The sequence below is a fragment of the Sinohyriopsis cumingii genome, chromosome 8 (assembly GCF_028554795.1).
Source record: "Sinohyriopsis cumingii isolate HCF-2022 chromosome 8, ASM2855479v2, whole genome shotgun sequence".
In the NCBI taxonomy this organism is placed as follows: domain Eukaryota; kingdom Metazoa; phylum Mollusca; class Bivalvia; order Unionida; family Unionidae; genus Sinohyriopsis; species Sinohyriopsis cumingii.
The window spans coordinates 47,893,160-47,917,112 of record NC_142968.1 but is presented as its reverse complement, the minus strand read 5'-3'; the positions used below and the strand labels follow the sequence as shown (position 1 = coordinate 47,917,112).

The following is a 23,953-nucleotide window of genomic DNA, read 5'->3' as shown; positions in this document are numbered from 1 at the left end:
GATGCTAAAGACATTCCATTTTCACTGCAAGTATTATTCTCCAATACATAGCAAGTCTTTGGGATAAAGGCGAGCATGAACAAAATCAGCGATTTTCCTAAGGACACCAAAATACGATGCAATAACAACAAATTAGCTCATTATAGTGATTATTTCAGCAGACTGTTTAAAAACGTACGATATTTGGAGAAACGTAATGTAAAGAACTTAATGCCTCTAGATGTTTAAAACCTCAATGTAGAACATTACTGATTCACATATACCGAAGCCGAAACCTATACAAGGTATTACAAATTACTGCATGTAATGCAAATGTCATAGTTATCGGACATAATGGAGTTCTCTCAGAACGGACACGATACAATTTTTAATGATCTTTGGATTCACTAATCGAAGAACAGCTTTTTTTGGAACATATCCTTTCAAACGATAGAATTCTTTGCCTGAATCGCAAAACGTATTTTACTACGTTGATAAATATAAATGAATTCAGCTCTCCCAAGGTGGAATCTTTAGTGGTACTTGTCGATTAACCTTATTCGGACTGACAAACCTCGTAGATTGATATGCTATAAGTAACTTCAAATATATTTATTTTTGAGGAGTTTCTTCATGTCGTATATCAAGGGAACGAAAAATGCAAAACTATGATACCAAATTTGGGTTAAACGGTTTGAAGCACGCCGCCTTATCATACGATATAGACTATCTTTTCTAGTTGAGTGACTATAACATTTGTATCACGTACAATAATTTGTAATACCTTAATCGGTAAAAACACACAAATCAACAAGGCTACATGAATGAAAATGACTATTCGAACAGGGACGGGTAATGCACAAGATAGTGACATTTAGCTGTACATGATGCGGTGTTGGAAACGAAGTTGGAAATACCCTTTGATTGTCAGTTACTATGGATCATTTATCACCATATTAATGCAAGTTTCCTTTGGAGTTAAGATTGAATATAGCATGATCAAAGCGTCCTTAGAGTTAAAAGCGGAGAAAAAAAGACATCGAATATGAAAATATTTACTTTCGTATATATTGCACAATCGGATAACGCCAAATTTAGAAAAAGGAGTTGTTTTCTTATACAATAGCATCTTTAGGAAATGATTTATGGACAAATCAGCCAATTCAACTCTCAAGAGTTCACAATTTAAAGTTGTTTTCATTCTGCTTAAAATGCGCTGAATTGCGGACGCTCGTCAGACAGAACCATGCCACAAGTTTACTTACCTAGTGTCTGGGTTAGCTAGGCACGAGAAGTGCACCAACTTGACATACATGTCAAAATCAAATCACCACATTTCAGATAAAAATTACCCCTTTACAGCCAACATTGCCTGCCTCCACATGTTGCACTGGAAAAGGTAACGATTCACTGATTGGACACGAACGCTTGGTTCCTTTGAGAAAACCTTCATTTAAACGGAGAGTTTCATCTGATTTAAACAGCTTCACGCGAGATGAAAATGAATTATATAAAGCACAAGATGGAAAAACATACGTGTGTGTGCATGTGCGAATACCTTTGTGAATGCGCATGCATGTATGCATGGAAGTATGGATATATGTATATACAGGACCTGCACGTGTTGATCATTATCAAAGTATTACTGAAAGACCTTTACACAAAAATCAGTTTCATTGTTCATGTCGCTGATTGTCTTTTCATATTAAATTTAGCGTATGAAGAAATTTCATAACAAGCAATGCATAATTATAGCTGTAACCTACAACTTTAACCCTAACATTTTACACGGTAGACTTTGACCATAAAGGCAAAGGAGCAAGGATACGTGTCGAAAAATTGATGTCCTTGGCTCCCTTATGATGAAGGTCGGTTATTTTCAACAATATTACCTCCTACTGTTTACCAAATGAATTTCAAGGTCAAAAGTAGGAACTAGATTGTCAAATATTGGACTTTACTTCCTAATCGTTTAGCCCAATGTGAAAATCAAGGGCTTTAGGTAAAATCAACAAATTACAAAATTTGAAGAATGTTGATATCAGGAGCATTTTCGATATGATTTTTTTTATTTATTTTCACATCAGGATTACGCAAGCATAAGAATAGACTTTCTAAGCATCCAGCTGTCTTGTTGCGTCCTAGGCTGACTCTTCTTTGCATTTTGATTAACCAAAACAAATTTGTTATTTACAAATGTAAATAATTGTCGAGATATATTCATAAAGCAACTTTTGTGAACACAATGATTTTTTTTTTCTACTGCCGTAATAATGTCTGGAGTAGATTCCGAGCAACAGATATATTAACAGTACCATTAATGTTTTGTTGTTGACTAAGTATTGATTCAAACCTTCGGATACTGGCCTGGATGATAGGTACACTCATCCGGGTAAAAGAATCACACATTTCCACTTGGAAAGCATTTCCGCTACAGACATTAGCAGAACATGGCTTAGGCCTTGTGCATGTACGCAATCGGAAACGGATGAAGTTTGCACATGGTGTCCATGATTCCCAGTTTGACCAGCCGCACTTCCATTTGTTGTAATCTACATCGGAAACACTGCTGCAGGTCAGCCAGGGACTGCTGTAGAAATATTTTGACGGAACATGTAAACTCTATATATTGTACACATATTGTTGGAAACAAATGTAAAATGCTAGTTTATTATAAATCTCCGTGGCACATCACTCGTCATCGTAGATTATTCTTGGTCCATTGCGGCAAATTTACAACAATTTAAAATTTGTTTTCAAATATACCAACAGATTAAAATATCAACAAATTGATGCATGCAGTGATACTAATAGTGTCCAAACACAAGTAATAATAATAATGAGGACTTTGCATAGCGCCTAATCTTTAGAAGCTCTAAGCGCTTTACAACATTAGACAACACCTATAACATAAACATATAATATTACAAAACCAAACACCATGAAAATAGAAAAAACATCAAAAAATAAAAAACATGCTGAGAAAATTTCAGGTAGGAAATATTATTAGATTTTTAAGTTTGTTCTTGCAGTCGAAATAAGTGAGTTCTGAAAGCCCTCTTGAATGTGATCACTGTATCTTTGTGTCTAAGTTCAGTGCGCAATTCATTCCACGTTGCTGGGCCTTGGTATGCAAAAGAACGCTGTCCATATGACTGTTTTCATAGTGGGAATAATGAGTATACGATTGTCAGAGGAGGAGCGTAAGTATCTTGCTGGTGTGTACACATTTGTGAGATCGGATAGGTATGTTGAACTAGAATTCGACAGTGAAACGTAGCACAGAACAAATTTTGTGTTTGATTCTGGATCGAATGGATAGCCTGTGTAGGGTACAGAGCAGCGGGGAGGTGTGATCTGATCGTGGTACCCTAAGTATGATCCGAGCAGCTGTGTTTTGAACGTTTTGAAGTTTCTGGAGCATATATTGAGATGAACCAGACAGAACTGAGTTACAATAGTCAAGTCTTGAAAGTACTAATGAACACACAAGTGTTTTTGTGGCATCAACTGAAAGATATTTGCGAATTGAGCTGATGCGTCTCAGCTCAAGTAATGCAGCCTTGCATATGTTCATGACATGTTGGTGCAAAGTGAGAGTACTGTCCAGAGTAACACCTAGGTTTCGTACTGATTGTGTGAATTTAATGTTGGTGTTGCTGATATTTATTGTTTGAGGCAAAGGATGTGAATGAGAAAGTCTTTGTGTTGTGATCAGAATGGCCTCAGTTTTATCATCATTCATCTGCAGCTTGTTACATGTCATCCATGATTTCAAATCAGAAATGCACCTCTCTACACCTTGGATGTATACGATTATCTATATAGTTAACACCGATCACAACTTTTTCAACAAGAATATTTGTATAAACTAATAGCGGACGTACGACTCACATAAAACGTAAACTTATTCACATAAAACGATTGGATCATTATAGCTAAGTGGACATCGTGCCGGAATGGCATCCATGCGAGTGATGATTAGAAATTTGTCTAGACTAGTCGGATAAACCGCGAGGATATGTCCCTAAACAAGGTCGTTATACATCAATATGTTAATCAATATTCAATATATTTAACAGCTAGGCAAGACTGGATGACAAGGTTGAACAGAGCGTAAGCACTTGTGTTCTAGCCACTTTGTAAAAGTACACACTTTGTACCTTATGTCACAATTGGAAACAAGTACCTCAAGAATAAAAGGTACAAACTGGAAAGAACACACAGGTAGCATTAACATCAGAGGAACTTCAACCATAATGTGCCTGCACCATCATCCGAAATGAGATTTTTTAACAACAGAGAGGTGATGTAAATCAGGACTTAAATATAATCAAACCTGCTGGAGTAAAAGAGGGATACCAAAAAAATCCATAAAAAGAACATTCTTAAGATGAGGAAATGATGCATGCCTTGAAGCACTGCGAGACGAATGATTTAGTCTGGGGACGGGACGACTGCTTGTGACGGTCTCCCTTTGTACAACGCACTAAGCACAAAAGGAAAGATTGATAAATGATTTAGTTAGAAACTGACCAGTTTAGTGAGGATATATTTGCACAGCAGCAATTTACATTGCAGTTTGTAAACAGCTTCCGCTGCTGCTAAGTGAATACCTACCTATTTATCCTGAAGGCTTTTGAAGGGATGGAAGACAGTCCAGTATTTCTGCAGATAACTTTTGACAAGGTTGTTGTTCGTATCTCATCCAACTGCTCTAGAATAGATGCAGTAAAACAGTGGTATACTTACTGAAAGGAAACTCGTTAGAACATTAACTCGGATATAACATGTATAGCATACAACATAACATACACATACACAAGACAGATGGGAAGATATATATGGACTTTATAGGAGAATGCATTCTATTAGGAAACGAAATTATACAGAAAGTTAACATAGTGCCACTACTGATATTTTACTATGGAACCACATGTTACGGAATCCATGAATGATAGGGAATTGTGTATATTTCATGTTAGATGCATTTTATCTGAACTATAATGTGCCCGAGTTTCTTTTCCCGCGTACAGAGCTGGCATAGAGTTTTATTTACACCCTTCATTATTTCCAAACACCAAACGCTGGTGATAAAGGATATAAAATGTTAGTATTCTTATAGTTCCCTAAGATTTTGTCAGATGCGTATTCATATACAAACCTGATTACTGCGATAATCGTAAACAGCAGTCCCGATCAAATGAATTTCTTTATAAATAACTAGTTTCACTTGCGCATATACGTAAAGTACACCATTGCATTTGTACATGACCACGTCTCACATTCTGAACGGTTTGATACATTATATTATTAGTTGTTTGGAAGCGGTAGAACTGTATGGCCGTCTGGGTGCGCATGAAGGTGGAGGCTAGATATCAGAACGATTACTATGGATGTACAGTCATTGCACTTTAAGGGTTTGTTAATCACCTGTATGCATCTGTTCAGTGATGACAATGGTTCGGAGGAAGAGTGTAGTTATATCATGTTAGGGACTAATGCTTCGAGACCACCGGGTCAGCTGTGAACATGGAGGGTTCATGAGGAAACCCTCAGCCGAGTTAGAGGGGCGGATGATGCATTGTTTCTACCTATCATCCCAGAGAGCGGTTGAACTGACATATTATGGTTGTCAACTGGACGCCGCAAGTTATGTTCCTTTGTGTAATGTGTAATTTATTAATATATCACTATACCTGCATACATCCTACTTTTGGATCAAATTTTACCGGTAAGTGTACTCTTTATATTTGTGTTCATCCATATTTTGGTCACCCCAGTGCTAGATCAATCATTTTTTTATTATTTTGTTTAATATTTAATTGTTAATCCTCCATGATGCAAGATCCATAAAACTCGCGTTGAATTTCTATTCAGTTATTATTGTTTAATATTAGATTTTACGTTCCGTTATTAAGTACAGAAAATGTATAATATTGTTCTTACGATATTTAACTGCGCGCGCACAATTTTGTTAAAATCGTTGTTGAAATTTATAAGCACACGTTTGTTTACTGGCCTTAATCTTTAACCACAGTATAAATAATTATTCACGAATTTCTGACGAGTGCCTTCTCAATAATCTGATCTCGATCCAGATTATACTATAATAGTCGCCTTGCCTGCACACCAATCCCCTACCCTCTAGATTACGATCACGCCCCTATATATGCCATAACTAAGTCATGGGATATCTATATTCGAGCGTCAAGGAGACTGCGATGCGAATCGGTTATTTTCTCATTCAAGTACAAGTCCCTCCGAAATTCTTGACAAATAAAGTCATGTAATGCTTAATATACGTAACTTTCAGTAGCATTCAACGCTAATGCGTTAACAAGTGCCACATGTAAATCATTTCTCAAATTATCCCAGCAGAGTTTGAACAATTTTCCTTTTCCTTTAAAAAATTAGGTATATATTTTATTTTCCGGATATATCAAATATTGCAAAATAAATGTATGACCCTCTTCCAGTATAAACATAACACGTTATTTTATCAAGTGGAACAGATGTAGACTCGCATCTTTGGATTTGATATGCGATTTGGATTTTTAACTCACTTCATGCAACTATAACAATTTTTGTCAGTAATATCGCTACTATGTATACAGTGTGGCAGTTTATGGCAATGTCTAGCGCTGGGGCATCATGCCACAGGAAGCATAATATCTCACCCAGTCACGTTATCCTGACACCGGATCGACCAGTCCTAACACTCAATTATGAACGTTTAGAACCTAGCGAGGCAGCTGTTAGCATATATTTTACAAGTCTTTGGTAGGACTCGGTCGGGGTCCGAACCCGCGACATTACCACTTACGCAACCAGAGCGGTCCGGATTTGACATGTAAAGTATGGGCATATATCATTGTTTTAAAAAGAGGGGGGGGGTGTAATCATCTTTTACTTTTACAACTATTCTTTGTATCAAACTTCCATTTCTCCTTATTGCTCAAAGATTCGTAAATGATTATGAATAAACTGGTTCGGTAGTCAATCGAACAAAAGATAAATTGTTTCAAACATGATCTAGTCTTTTTTTCGATCAGGACGAAACAACAAATTCGAAACAAGCGATGCCCAAATGGTCTTTTAAGTTTTGCTACCTATACCAGTAAGCATTTGGTTACCATGGCAGGAGCTATAACGCAATTTAAGAGCAAGCAAACACCGAAGTCAATCACTTTAGTTTACAGATCGTACTTTCTGAGGCAGGATACAAATACAATTTTTAAGCCAGGTATAGGGATGGTATCGGCTTCAAACAATACAGTTTGTTCTCTTAGTAACTTGCAATTGTTTGCTTGAGAAGTAGTTAACGGTACGAAATCTTTCCACTGAATTCAAAAGTAATTGAAAACCAACAAATACCCGTATAAACGAGATTCAACTTACCAGGTGTGAATGCTTGGTTACCCGAGTTTTCATAGTAGTATCTATCTCCCTTTTTCAATGCTTCGAACTGCTTGGCAATAATACAGGCAAACGTTTTCCCAACCTTGCCTCCAGCTACAGGGTTCTCTGAAACTCCAGCAGGGAAAAGGTCTATGTCATCGGGTATACTAGAAAGACAAATTACTGCATATGTAAAACTTGGTTTGCTTCATGCCCTTTTGAATGTATAATGATTTTATATCTACGAGTTAGTTTATAAGACACGTATAAAATGCACAGATTACTTGCAGCACTCGTTGGCCTCTATATAGAGTGGACATCTTTTGGCCAGGTAGGTTAAATAATAGATGGGGGAATAGATCAACGGGATATGCAAAACGTTTTATTTTCCAGGCAAGTGGGCATGGCCTTTAAACTAAGCCTTTGATATGTGCTGCTATACCTGAACGATTCCTTTGCTTGTCCACGTGTAATGTGAAATCTAGTCTTAGCATCAACAACCACGTTAATTGGTTCTCGTAGACTTCCGTGATCGCACATAAACAACTGATTTTTGTTTACGTTTCATCGACTGTCTCGAATATTTAGTTAAAACGTTTATGACCAATTTCACTTTAGACCTCCCATGGAAATCCTAGAGAAAAATCAAAATATTGTACACAGAAATACAAATATGTTCTCGTCTCGCAAATAATCTTTGATCAATATAATATGGACATTTATGACGTTTCATACGTTACGAGTGTATGCTCTTAAAATAAGTAACAGAAAAGAGTTAGACAACAAACTTAACAACAAACATATTTCCCTAGAATACAAAGAAAAAAAAGAAAGAAAAAGGAACATGCGATATTGCGAATTAAATCCAAAAATATAATTCAAGAATTAAGACACATGTGCTATCAATAAAAAGTTCTAAGTGAATCTCAGTTCAATTCCTGATGAAATTCAAGATGGAAGGCGATGCCGTCTCTATAAACCCACGAATTGCAGATGTGTCAACAGCCTCTTGTTGAATCACAGAAAAAGTATTCCAGGTTTGAATTCAGTTTAAATTCCAATGAATGTCTATGTCCAAGAATTATCAGAGCATTTTTGTATTTCCAGGGAAACATTCACTTGAATTCAAGAATTTAAAGAAAAATAAAATTCAGCCCAAACTGGTCATAAAAAAATAAAACTTAACGGTTCAGATGTTTTAAGCCCAATTGACTAGTTTTGATCAAAACAATAGTTAAACGACAAACTAAGGAGCGAAACAGATTTCCGGATGAAGGGCAAAAGTTCACTCTTATGGAAGAATAGAAGTGTTACCAATCGACAAATGATAGTTGTCACGTAATCAAGGTATGACCTTGACTCAACGATTCTTACTCTGAGATAGATTAAAATGGAAATTAAAAAAGTTGTTACCAAAACTGTCACTCGTTTTTGGAACAAGGTCTGCAACGAGATACACTGTTTATAATATTAGTTCTTCAAAAAAATGAAGCTGAAAAAAATAAAACAATAAATCAGGTCAAACAGAACTGAACTCAATTTCTTACGATGTCAAATCCAGGAAACAATGTTACATTACAAAAGCATGTAACGGAATAAAAAAATTAAAAACAAAATTAAATTAGACATACATAACACATATATGATACCCTTAAAAAGGTAAAGTACTTCAAAGATATAACAGTCAACATTTTTTATAGTTTTAAAATGTGGACTTACTTGTAGATATCGGAAAGCGAAGACCAGACGCTGAGATTGTGGACATTACCGGTAACGTTACAGATTGCTTTGACGAGTAAATAGGGCGGAATACCATGATCTCTTCCTCTCTGGATATTAATGGCTGCCAAGTCGGCACCAAACCCAGGTTGACGTTCAAATAAATAGCGAGTAACCTGTTGGCTTATGCGATCGTCAACCTGTAGAATAGAAATACTGCCTTCGAGAGACATTTGCAATCATTTGTGTTGTTGTTGTGTACAAGTGGGTATAGTGCCCCGAGTAGTGTTAGTTATCTTATAAATCAGTCCAATGGACAACTGACTTTTCCAAAAGTACTTGGTGTGTTGTGAAACCAGCTCTAATTCGGTCTACCCTTTTAAACACATACTACGTGGTATGAAACTAAACAATTTTAATTGCACGTAGTTCTACTTGTCCTATCATATTGCATTAATACCAAGATCATTATGTTCAATGAAAATACTTCAGTGACCATTGTGGATTCTGGATGATTAAATCACCTCTCCGTTGTTCTCACAAGATATTCAAGATTTGACTACTATGTCATTCTTTTCATTTAAAACACTTTATAGTTTGTTTATAGGAATTGTAAGATGAAAACTAGACCAAAGATTATAAACATCAAATGTAGCTATGGTATCACTAGCATTGTACTAAAAATGGATTTTCTTTATCTTGACAGAATTTCTTACCTTTTGAGACTGCCCATCTACAAGACCTTTAGTAATGCTATCAATACCTCCATTTGTATCGTACAACGTAGTTGGGTTATTAAAGACATCTTTGAACAAGAGAGATGTGCCTCGATACTTAAGCGAATCGTGGATCATACTGTGACCAAATCTAAAGGCGGCAGTAGCAAATTCATTCATAATGGAGGGATTCATACTGCTTTGGTAACCGTTAAAGTAACCAGTTGTGAGAGGATTCAGGCCATTAGAATTCATGATAGCTGGACCGAGAATTTCTGGAAGATACTCCTTGTAGGTGATGTGTTGGAGTATGGCGCCGACGATCTTTCTGGCTTCATCAAAAAGAATCTGATCTGACCAACCATTGTTCAGAGCATCAAGCCCTGTAGCGATTCGGTTGTGTTCCCTCATGAAAATTGTATGAAGCGTGGCAAGGGCCGGCTGCTGATTGACACGATCATCCCCTAAAATGCAAATATAAAGTTATAGGCGTAACATGCAACCTATGCGAAAATGCTTTCGTGCGACTCCACAATCGTAAAAGACAATCTAAAGAGATGCATATTTACCTGCTAGGAAGCACTTGACATTGGAGCCCAAATTAGGCAGAATGCAATTAGCACTGTTATTTGTATCCTTTGGCAGCAGATTTGGAATGCCCGGATCCTGGCCAGTTATTAATGTACCTGTGCATAAAAAACACCGTAGTAGCAAATCAGTAGAGTAGCAAAGAAAATATAAAATAAAGGTGCAGATTTTCACATCCGAGTCGAACTCTAGTTTTACGCCGATTACAAATTCTACATCCATTCCCAAAATACAAAACTAGTTGCGGTAAAATCTGCGATATACGTGGATAATTTAAGATCTTTGTTTCGCTGGTAACGAACCTATCTCCACAACACAATTTTCAAGCGAAATTTTACTGTCGAGATGGTTATCTAGATCAACTGAACAACAAAGTACTTTCTTAATGGGGAAAATTACGATTCTTTTGTGAAATAATATATTTTGAGCAAGCAAGATATTGAATTATCCTAAACTATACAAGTGAATCATCTTATGCTTAATATCTCTACTTCAGATCTGGTTTAATACATGTGTTTTGCTATGTGGCTTTATTCGGCAATGATCGATATGAAAATCTGTTTTATCAATGCGGTGCAAAACAACAACAACAACAGAAAAAAACATGTTTATAAAGCCATGTGTAAAACCAAATTAAAATTCATTTACATAACTTGCCTCCACTGAATGATCTGAGGGAATCGCTAGCAGATTTATCAGATCCGTAGATCTGAGACCCGTCAATGTAATGAGTATTTTGGTTCAACTGTTCTCTTTGACCTGTAAAAAACAGAACAATGAACATCGGTATCAGGACATTAAAGTAGTAATGACAAACGTATTTTATGTATTTTAAGTACTAATCACATTTGGAATTATGTGGTTAGGTTTTATAAACGTTTATCATAGATTAATCGCGGTGTTCATAGTCCTACTCCTTGCTTTATGACCTCTACCCCCACATTATCGGTCCAAAAAAAAAATATACGAGTAAATCTCATGAACAAAGTCAATATAAATAAAAATATGTTTGACGTTTAACATGACCCCTAAGAAAGGAAGAAATAATATGAATCAATCAAATGTATTTTCAATATAGATCTTCATTGTACTTGAATAATAGGTTACCCAGAGAACAATCCAGATTTGGGGTCGGAAAAGCCCGGACGAAGTTCATGCATGTCCTGTTGAACTGGGAAAAGTATGGATCATCTGTGGGGATCTCGATGGGAAAACAATTAAGTCGCCTGCTCAGGATAAGTCTATGTTTAATATAAAAAAAAACAACAATGCACATATGTTATTATCTATGTTCTAATGACTACATTACTTTCCAGCGATCAGATTAACTTTGTAGTTTTATGCACACAAACACACACACGCACACATACGTAAAGGTGAAGATGAGATTGTTATTCCAATTCCATAAAATATCTACTTGAACTGTGAATTTAACACTGTAATAATAAAGAAACTTATAAAATATGCACAAAATAGTCAGCGACCGGCCATTTGTTGCAAATAATCACTGTCGTAGTATGATAATATCGAAATGAATGTAAGGAAAGTGCTATCAATTCACAAGATAACCCTACAGTGTTGAGGTTGATTACACCTATGATCAATAATATTTTTTATGATTATTTCCTGCTTGCTCTTCGATGTCATTGCGCTTATTCATCGCACCATTTCCTCGTTGGCTATAAATAGTCTTATAGGAAGAAACTTGTTTATCAGTTACGTTACATACATTAGAGTAGCACGTCAGAAATAATACAAATAGGCATTGTCCCATGTTTTTGGACGGGTAAATATTTACCTTGATATTTAGGTATACACCAAGTTTTAACACACCCTAGACACATACACATGCATACATATAAATATAAATAACATACTGCATTATATCTTCAGTTACCTTTGTCCTACATTATCTGTACAACATTCAATCCTAGCGCCGTCGTAACCTGGAAAAGAACACATTTTGAAAAAGCTTTTGACAAACCACCGAGCATAGCGAAATTTCACAATGTAAAAGGTACAATCTAATGGGAATTTTTTGTGAACTTAGTTGAATTGTATAACATTAAGAATAGGTAATTATCTGTAAGGTCTTGCTGCAATAAAATGTATTTCCTACATTGAAATTACTTTCAATGCAATACACACCATATTCTTAACATAACTAAAACAAAAATATGCAACTTGTTTTGGATTGAAATGCGTTAAGGGCTATACAGGAAACTCAACAAATGCATTAATATCTTTTCACAATGGTCTTGATTAAAATGAATGACCAAGGCCGGTATGACCGCAAAGCAAACCACTAACGCAATGAAACTTGTCTTATTTCAAAGTCAATTTGAACAACAGAACGACATCACAGTACTACATTTGTGACTTGACGAGAGACAGCTTTACACAATTACATGGACACAATCCGCAACCAAGGAAAATTGAGCACGAGCCTAATAGAAAGCATAAACCTCATAACCAGGATTATACGTGACTGACTACCAAAGAGTGTACTACCCAGGTAATTTCCCAACACGTTTTGTAACGCAATAAAAAATATTGCCCTATAAAATACACTAAAAGCAAAGGCTGATCAAAATGGGAGTGTGACGTATAATATGTGATGACCTTGATTTAATTGTAATATCTTGATCTCAGCATGGGTTATTTAAAGACCAACAGGTGCGATACTGTGAGACATAACATTCAAGAAATGCTGATCCTAATTGGGTCTTGAGACTTTACGGACGGATGCAAAGACAGTAATGTGCAGACGACAGTCTTTGAACCGGATTCGCTTCACAGTTCTATGGAAACTCGAAGATCTTATAAACTATGACTTGCAAATACCTCTTCCTAGTTTTCGAAGTGATCAAGGCAGCTACAGAAGGTTACAAATTAACAAACTTCACCATATGAACAGTTTGTCCAGTGTGCATGGTTCCTAGAACTGTTCAGCATACATACATACATATATACATACATACACACACACACATACATAGATACATACGTGTGTGTGTGTGGGTGTATATATATATATATATATATATATATATATATATATATATATATATATATATATATATATATATATATATATATATATATCGTTACCTGTTGCCAGAGCATTTCGTTGAATATCGTGGCTTAGAAACTGTCCGAACTCCATTGTCATATGAGTAAGATCCTTCATCAGGTTGGCAGGGAGACTCGGCAGATGGAAACGCGTGCTGACCATACGCGCCAGGGGAAGAGGTAGATTGTTTAGACTGGTTTGTCTTGGTTTGTCAACTATAACGAGATCCGTAATCGTTAATTTTAAAAGTTTGCCGTCCATCTGTTTCATCAAGCGGTAATAAGTAGTATGGATAACCTGCAAGTAAGAACGAGCTCCCTCAAATCGATTATTATGTGTTTTAAGCATTCACTTGTTTTCGATATATGTCGTGACACGTTTGTCTCCCATACCAAAGCATGGATCTTTCCTATGAAATCTCAGCATTTTCCGTTCACGAGGTACAAAAAGCGAGAGGAGATGTCTTTATCCTATGGGTATAGTGCAATCTCGCATGAGCCACAGTGTTTAGGTGGTATATTATTTCAATCACAACGGAAAATATGCCATTTTTACTTTTGTTATAATTTTCCAAACCCAAAGCACTAAACATTATATCGGTTACACCAATAAAAAAAATTCGACTTTATGAATGCGAGAAAGTCACAAATAAAAAGAACATATCCAGTCATCCTTCACCCGTCTTGAACAAAAAAAAAGCGCTCTTAATCAGAACTCTGAAGAAAACAAAATGGCATCTCATAGGTCAGTATTCTGAAAAAGATTGACATCTAATCACATGTGTGGAAAGAGGGACGGTTTCGCTATCTCTTAAATGAGAATTCGTACTGTTACACTACCTTTGTCACCAATTCTAAGGTCAAGAACTTTATTTCGCAAAATCACGCCAAAGAAATGAGAGATTGGTTTAGACGGGAGAGATGCATAATTGTGTTATAAATCGGCTATTGAAAGCAGTTCCAAACAAATTATCTTCTATTCGCTGTTGAACTCTAGATTTTGCTTTGGTGGGTGATGAGGTGTTTATTCCCTAGGTTAATGCTATAAGGTTAAATGTAAATTAATCTTGATTGACTTTACAACAAATGGACAATTTTCCTTACAGTAGTCATAAACTGCAGGTAGCATCCTCTTGAAAGGCGTAAACGATGCTCCCCAGAATCCGTTGTTCAGATTATTGCAAGAGCCGTCAATGTTCCTGTACCGAGACGTTGTAGCTTGGATACAATCCGGTGCGATTCGAAAAGGACACTGATCAAGTACTGGTGGTGGCCTGGGAAACTGTTCTTCGATGGATTGTAATGACATTTTGAGCCTGTGGATTTCAAAGACGCATATAGTATAAATTAAATTGAATTTTTATAAAACAAACTATGAATTCATTCTACAAACATACTACAAATGGTTAAAAGGAAACAAGTTACATGTCCTTTCTAGGATTGTCACAAGTTCTTCGGCCGTTTACGAATCGTCTTTGACTGTTATCGTTTAAAAACAGACTCGTCCGAGTTCGAGGTTTGTGTTTTTAAATTTTAAACCAGGATTTGTTTTTAAAAATGACATTTTACTTTCTAATTATATTAATATATAAAAACGTATTCAGGAAAACAAAAGAAAGCACAACATATCTGAACTTTTTAATTTAGTATCCATTTTAAAATGTATTCTTTCATGCGAACATGCTCTAACTATATTTTCCTGTCATTTTCTTTCCTTTTCTTGCACAAAAGTAATGCACTTAACGATCAATATTATGAGAACTTGAAGGTGAATGGCATCAGCTACTCCAATTAACAGTGTTTAGTTTTCTGTTAGAAACTAATTATCTCAATTAACTCCTAGACCGCTCCAGTGCCCTAAGTGGTTAGAATGTCCGCCTAGAATGCAGAAGGTCTCGGACTTGAATCCCGGCAGAGTCATAAAAAAAATTCTTTCAAAAATGATACTAGCAGATATCACTCAGTATTAAGTTAGTGTTAGGTATGATCGTTCTGTGTCATGATAATGTGACTAGGTGGGACACGAGGCTGCACGCTAGCGGCATGATGCCCCAGAGCTAGACATCACTATGAACTTCCACACTACTGAGATCGTAGCGATACAACTGGAAATTTGTTAAAGATACGTTAACATACAAACACAAACACAATAACTAGAAATAAGGGACACGCGTTTCGTTAAATTGTTACCATATTACTAAAACTGGGATATAGTTGACATTTTGCACAGTGCTTTCTATTAGTGTTTTAATATATCTTCGTACATAAAAAACACAATGTCTGTAGTGTGGCAGTTAAAAGTGATGTCTAGCACTTGGAGCATCAAACCAGACATGTAGCATCATGTCCCACACAGTCACAATATCCCGACACCAGGCCGATCAGTCCTAACACTAATCCCTTAATGTTGAGCGCCTAGCGAGGCAGCTGTAAACACAGTGTTTATAAGTCTTTGGTATGACTCGGGAGGGGTTCGAACACACGACTTCCAGCATCCGAGTCGGATGCTCTAACTACTAGCCCTCCAGAGAGGTCCCACATTCGCAGAAATGTTGCTTTTCAAATCCAAACCTGTGGGTAATGATATTTCGCTTTCCGGTATTTTCGTGTGATATCAGACTGAAAACCAACAGGAAGCCGGAAAGAAAGGAATACAACGCTTTACGATACATCTAAACAGTTCGGCTAGACATCACAAAAAGTGGGCCCCTAGTGGTCGAGAGGTCTAAAGTGATTAGACTGGAACAGACTACTCGGTAAAAAGTAAACTAGTCTAAACTGTTTGCAGCTTATTACATCTGACACTCCCAGCGAACGATCGTGATTTTTACCACCCTGATATGACATTAGCTTGCAAAGGATTTTATTCAGGACTGATTAGCAATTATTGCACTCAAAGTTGCAAGAAAAATAATTTATTTTTAATGATTCATCTAAACGTAGTCGTATTTTGTGAGAATTATGTAGCACTTAAGCCTAAGAGTTTAATATACATTTCACCATCTTGCTTTTGCTAATCACTTTTTGTTCCGTACAATGTACCATTCGGTTTTATTCCACCATAGTGATATTAACAGCTTATCTTGTATTATGTAATCAAACATGTTTGGTAATCAATCAATATTTACAGCCAGTACAGAATGATTGTGGTGCTGACGATATTATACAATACCTTTGCCTTCTGTTAGAAACAAACGCTTATTCTGGCTTGTCAATTCCATAAGTAGCAAAGCAGATTTTGTACGGTACAGGGGATAATGGCGTAAAGAGGCAATGGTAATTTTCAAATACTATACCGCAAACAGATTTTCACTTGTCAGGTTATGCAGAAAAGCAGAAAAGACACCTGTGCGTAAATGGCATCTTTTTTGGAATGATTACCAAATAATAACGACCCAAATGGTCATGAATATTCACTGGACGAAATGCTGAGCTCAGTTTTATCACCCATCCTGTACCAAACCATACTACTTCCCGAAATGTCTTCATGTTCACCGGAAACCAAAGCTTTCCAATAATCATGCCGATTGTGTCTATTTGGATATATGTTTCCTCTTGAGATATTTAAAGACTCTTTGACTAGCAGCGGGCTCCATTGGATATATCCGTCGACTATCCTCGACAGGATATCCGGTATTAAGGCCTTGCTTTATTTAATGAAGCGTCTTTCCAATCCGGACTGGTATGTAGTGCTGGGTGTTTACTTCTCTTATTTCAGCTCAATACATAACGTGGTTTGTAATTTCGTCTCGCTTGCTTATCCATACATATCCAATATTGATTCATTTAATTTGAAATACTATAATGCATATTTCACTAGTTTGCGTGAGTATTGTAAGTACAGAGATAAAATGTATCAATAATGTACGTTCTGATACAATTTTTACTGACGTCATTCAGCAAGTACAACCAGTTTACCTTGCAACATGAATTCAAGAATGGTTGAGTGTCAAGAAATATCTACTACATGATACAGAATGGTTTCGACATTGTGGGCATTATCGGGTAAAGGTGAAATCTTAAATTCTATAACATCTTTGCTTTCTGTCACAAGTCAAGGCTTACTCATGGCTCGTTATTTCCATACATAGCAAAGTCTGTTTTAATTAAGCAATTTTTACTGGTCATCTTTCCGTAATGGAAAACCTTGTCAGTCCTAGATGCACCCAACTCGTATTCCAGTAAGGACCAAGTTAAATAATAGTGACGGTCACTGTATTATTGATTTTAAACTCCGGTTTATGTTCACTGAAATTTACCTTTACTGTTCCTCTTTGTCTCGAGAAGGTGTCTTAGACAATGTTACGGCATACAATCTCTATCCCAAGCACTAACCTATTAGTCATATTGGTATACATTTGAAGAATACACAATTTCTGCACCATTCATCTATATTTTATTAACAAATTCACTCTTGCAAACGTCTTTATTATGTATAGATCATTTTTGTTCAGGGATGTTTGCTCTTTTTGCTTACGTTTTCTACTCACCTCTCAACCACAGCTTTCGTTGCTCCTATGAAAAGCATTCCTACGTACGAAATATTTTTGGCTCGAGGGCTGGTTAGCAGATGAGGTCCGAAGAAATCTTTATTCCTTACACCTTTATAGTCGATATCTGTTTAAAATACAGATTAGCAACATGAACAAGAAACAGAACCCACAGGAAATTCAAAATTAAAAAAAAAAAACACCATTGTATACAATATATTCGACAATGTTTTATTGCCGTCAGAAGTGTTTAATTCAGTTTTTGTATATTTAATTCTTTTAAAATATGTATTTTCTGTAATTTATCTGGATTTGCCGCAGTCTTTTTCTAAACGGTTAGAATTCGCCATATTATTCTTCTTGTGACAATATTATAGAAAGCTTTGCTGATCAGTTTTAGGTTTAGCGCCATTTTTCGTCACACGATAGGTCTTACGTAGTGGCCGAGGAAGAACTCGGGGAAAATCCCAGTAATAACCATTGGCCCACTGAAAGCTACCGGCAGGTTAGACGGGAACGAACGGGAAATTCGAGAGATTTAGACCCCTCTGCGCCAACCGGGGACACTTAGCTAAAAAAAATTCTTTAAAAAAAATATCCATTATTTGACTTGTGCTAATTAGATTTAAGTACACAATATTTTTTTTTTTGCCTGTTAAGGATTTAGCTTGTTCCGTTATTAACGACACATAATCTACGTACTATTAATTTAAAGTTCTTTACATACTCTGCAGTTACGTTTTTAATCCATTTTACATAAATTCAACAGTACCATTCATTCGTGATTATCAGTTACTGTGGTCATAGAGGTTACATGTTGATATAAAATCGTTATTGTGAACGTTCCTTTAAGGCAAATGCTATAAACAACAAATGTAATGCTGTACATACCGTTGTCAAATAATGTTTTGTCCAGGGCGTTAGCATCCCGAATAGAGCGCTCGATGCTTGGAAGAGATTCGGAGATAATCCTCGACAGGGCATCTGTCTGCATTTGTTCAATGGGCGTGGAGCTCTCCATCTGGGAAAAGGTCCAATCAGTGATATCGGTCGGATTAATGGTAGAACCGGAAGGCCCCTGACTAGTTTTGTCGCCTACTGCTAGTCCTTCTGTACATGCCAACACCAAACATCCAAGTATGAAAGGAGCCCTCTGATGCATGATCCTGAAATGTGGATATACCGTAATTAATTTCAGTACACATTTCCTAAATATGTTGGCACGAGCGATTAACTGAGACAAAATGACGTCCTTAAATAATCAGGTTCCTTAGGATCACGAGATAGGTGTAATTTCTCATTTAAAATTTCGTGCCAAATAAAATATGTAAACTTCAAATATTTCCACACACACACACACACACACATATAGACACATACACACACATTTACGACTGTTTGGTCTTAAACTATCTATCCTGGAGAAAATCTGCCAAATACAAATTACATATATATATATATATATATATATATATATATATATATATATATATATATATATATATATATATATATATACATGCATATATATGCATATAGATAGATATGCAAATAGACCTCTATACATACATATACACATATATACATGTACATCTACACACATCTCCATCCATCTACACCCACATCTCCATCCATCTACACCCACATCTTCATCCATCTACACCCATATATCCATCCATCTACATCCATATATCCATCCATCTATCTCCATCCATCCATCCACATACATACATACATACATGCATACCTACATATACATACACATATAGACGCATATATGCACACACATATAGACGCATATATGCACACACATATAGACGCATATATGCACACACATATAGACGCATATATGCACACACATATAGACGCATATACGCACACACATATAGACGCATATACGCACACACATATAGACGCATATACGCACACACATATAGACGCATATACGCACACACATAGACGCATATACGCACACACATATAGGCGCATATACGCACACACATATAGACGCATATACGCACACACATATAGACGCATATACGCACACACATATAGACGCATATACGCACACACATATAGACGCACATACACACACATATATAGACGCATATACACACACACAAATATAGACGCATATACACACACACAAATATAGACGCATATATACACACACATATATGTACATATATATATATACATGCATATATATATATATACATACATACATACATACATACATACATACATACACATACATACATACATATATACATACATACATATATATACATACATATATAGATAGATAGATAGATAGATACATAGATAGATAGATATAAAGATTATATATATATATATATATATATATATATATATATATATATATATATATATATATATAGATATATATATAGATATAGATATATATATATAGATATAGATAGATATAGATATATATATATATATATAGATATAGATATATATATAGATATAGATATAGATATAGATATAGATATAGATATATATATAGATATAGATATATATAGATATAGATATATATATAGATATAGATATATATATAGATATAGATATATATATAGATATAGATATATATATAGATATAGATATATAGATATATATAGATATATATAGATATATATATATATATATATATATATATATATATATATATATATATATATATATATATATATATATATATATATATATATATATATATATATATAGGCACACATATATACCTTCCTCCACCATTAATACTGGCCACCATGTATAGCCTATCGTGTGCTGAGAAATGGCGTTAAACCCTACAACAACAACAACAACACATATATACACCCACACATATATACTTTACATATAGATTAGAACAAGTATTTGCATGACAATTGGCTTTTTTATGTCAACTCGGTTATTGAGTAATCAATACAAATAAATAGAAATACTGACATTTTATGGTTACAGAATTCGAAGCTAGCTCTTCTCCGCTCGTGTACATTCTGTGTTGCAGTATAAAAAGTACACAACATATAATGTAGACTACTGTGACCTGCACACAGAAATATTTTTCAAGATTCGTTGGATCTGTCGATACGTGTCAACGAAATTTGCAGTGTATTCATCTGGCCTTGCTAGACAAAGCTGTTTCAAATTTTAATTCCCTTGTCGGACGTTTGAGGCAGCCAAAGATAATACTGAAGCAGAATGTGAAGATATTGAAGCTGAAACTGTCGTGATTTATTCTTCAAACAGTGGCAGAGTTCCCCAGTATTACAGATACAAATACATTTCCATATATAAATATATGTTGCGAATACATGCTAATGAATAAATACAATATACCACACATCCATTATCGATCACAAACGACGGACTTCCCTCCGAATAAACAAGACTTCTCCAATAGGAGTATTTATGAATGGTCGAAACGGTTTTCCTTAGCTTTCCGAACTGTACCCGTTACTTGTCAGCTTCAGAACAACGATTGCAGGAGCCGTTCCCGTATAACCAGAAAAGATCCACCAGGGCTATACAAAGAGAATTTGAAAATTAGGTATTCATAAATTTAGAAATGGATTCGGGTCACTCATTTGTTTAAGGTGAATATCCATTTAATGTTCTTATGTCATTGGAACATGTAGTAGTTGTTGCACATGCGAGACTTGTTCAGCAAGTTTTTGAGGAAGATATTTAGTTAGAAATGTAACTGATGCTAGATATCCATTATGGAAGATGGTTGAAACAATCAAAGCAATTAATTATCAATAACCAATCATTGATAAATGGGTATAAACCATTTTCGATTAACATTAGTGACAGCTATGTTAGGATACTAACGGTATAATATAGAATTTTATTTTCTCATGTTGGGACGCGACAACATTAGAAATCAAAGTTAACAATTTATTTGACCAATTGGACATCTTGTTAGTAAACTTATACATGAACCAGATCAAATTTGCGTTACAATACCGTATATAGATCAGAAAATACTTGAAAGTGAAGTAAAAGTCATTGGAAAAGCACCAAGAGGAGTGTTTCTTTCAAAATAAATACTATTACCAGGCAGTTCAGACGACAATGAGCAAAGAGTATACATGAATATACATATACAAAGTAAATCACTGCTTTAACATATAATCACAATATGACCATTATAAATCTGCTTATATCGAACGCAGGTTTCGCGCAACGACAACCACCCTGATAGCGAGATGGTTAAAATAGTACTGCAAGATGAAGATTACATGTTACATGCAAATGCATAAATGTGTATCTCGGAAGATGTGCAGAACAGTTTGAACATCGCGTAAACTTTGCAAGGTCCATCTACCACGATTGTACAAGTATTGATCTGGAATTGGTCGAGAACATACAATTTAAAACAGAGTATATGAAGCAGTTTTAGAACCAAACATATGTTAGGCATAATTTCGCAATCTTAAGTTGTCCATTCGTAAAGAGTAAATATTGCAAAATTAAAATTAACGGAAGAAAACTTGTTTAGCACAATGTTATCTCAGGTGTTTGTAAACGCACACATGTGGCTACAAGATATCGTGTAATTTGATTACCATAATGAATATTACAGCTCAAGTTAATCGCCTTACATGGATACAATTAGCCGCGACAAAAAAGAACTCGACATCGTCACAGAAAATAAACTGAAAAAGAAAACCCACCAAAGAAATTCCAGAAAATTTCTATACATTTACTGGTTTTGTTATTTCCTCTTCTACATCCCTCTGCTACTTCAATAATTACTCTGAGCGAGAGACAAATTTATATTCATATTGAATACAACTGACCTTTGCACCCAAAGTGAAAATAATAGACCAAAGTCTTATATTGTGTACATTTTACTTTCAACCCATTATTAGGATGCCAAGAAGGTCGTTAGAGATGTAAACTGAAGACTCAATAATCAATCAAATTTAGAAATTCGATTACCATTTCAGCATGTACAATAAAACGCATGAGCAAAGAATATAAATATTCTAACTCCTCATGGTGGGGAACATAGTGATTTGTGATTAGAATTTTGACATTGTTATTGTCGCCATCATAAAATGTGCTTCTTTTTGGCCAATACAAGCTTTCGTACTTGTTTATTTCTGACCAGAAGAAAAACCCCAGCTCGTGTTCAATTTATCCAAGTTCTTTTCCTAATCCACTTCGCGCCACTACATGGATTATTCATTAGTGTTCATTTCATAGGCACTACATACGTATTATTGTACATTGCATCAACGTCTTGAAATAATTATGGGATGGTCTTTATTGCAAGTTATTCTTTCACACACTCACTGCTAAACGGTACACAGTTATCAACGAAAGGGACAACACTCTTACCATAACTTTTAGCCACGTATTCACAATCCGAGTACCACCTTCACCCAACTGTGTTGAATTGTGCATTAGCAATCACCCTTAAGCTTTAAATAAGAAAATACGTGCACAAATGCAATTTTAACTTCTTGGATACTCTTTGGAACTAGTACATTTTATTGCACCTTCCATAGACTCTGTATCCCTCCCTCGCACCCCCAAAATAAAGTAAATACGTAGCAAGTGCAATGAAGGGAAAGAAAAGAATGGTATAGTACAAAAAACTTCAATCGGCATGTCAAAGGAGAATAAAGCCTAAATGGGTAAACATAAGAGTGCTTCTTCGAAAACGCAAGTAAATATATAGCAAGCTTCATTCGAACGTCTCTTTAGATTGCACAATGAATCAACTTTGACAAGACAAGAATTTCACCTTTTTGTTGGTAGACATAAGAGGTAATCATCAAAGCTTCTTAGCAGACATACTGTATGTGCTTGTACATAAACTGGAAACAATCAACTAAACACAAATAATAACAAAATAATACTCACAACAAGATAGAAACAGTACCTTACATGGAAAGTTTTAAATTCAATGCCTTCAGTCACGCTGGGCACGTTTTAAATATCACCTAATGC

The 23,953-nt window shown here is 35.5% G+C and overlaps 1 protein-coding gene across 1 annotated transcript; it reads right to left on the bottom strand.

Annotated features, from left to right (window-relative positions):
- Positions 1-2,029: 2,029 nt before the first annotated feature.
- Positions 2,030-23,953, bottom strand: LOC149793438 (immunomodulatory peroxidase-like). Its single transcript, XM_089968999.1, has 16 exons — positions 23,867-23,953; positions 21,329-21,513; positions 18,857-19,131; positions 17,966-18,092; positions 14,580-14,791; positions 13,515-13,691; positions 12,301-12,349; positions 11,511-11,644; positions 11,052-11,162; positions 10,706-10,765; positions 10,385-10,591; positions 9,816-10,279; positions 9,100-9,299; positions 7,381-7,547; positions 4,600-4,696; positions 2,030-2,569 (listed from the first exon to the last, which is right to left on the bottom strand). The coding sequence occupies exons 2-16, from the start codon at positions 21,337-21,339 to the stop codon at positions 2,239-2,241; spliced, it is 2,622 nt and encodes an 873-aa protein (XP_089825125.1). The 5' UTR covers positions 21,340-21,513; positions 23,867-23,953; the 3' UTR covers positions 2,030-2,238.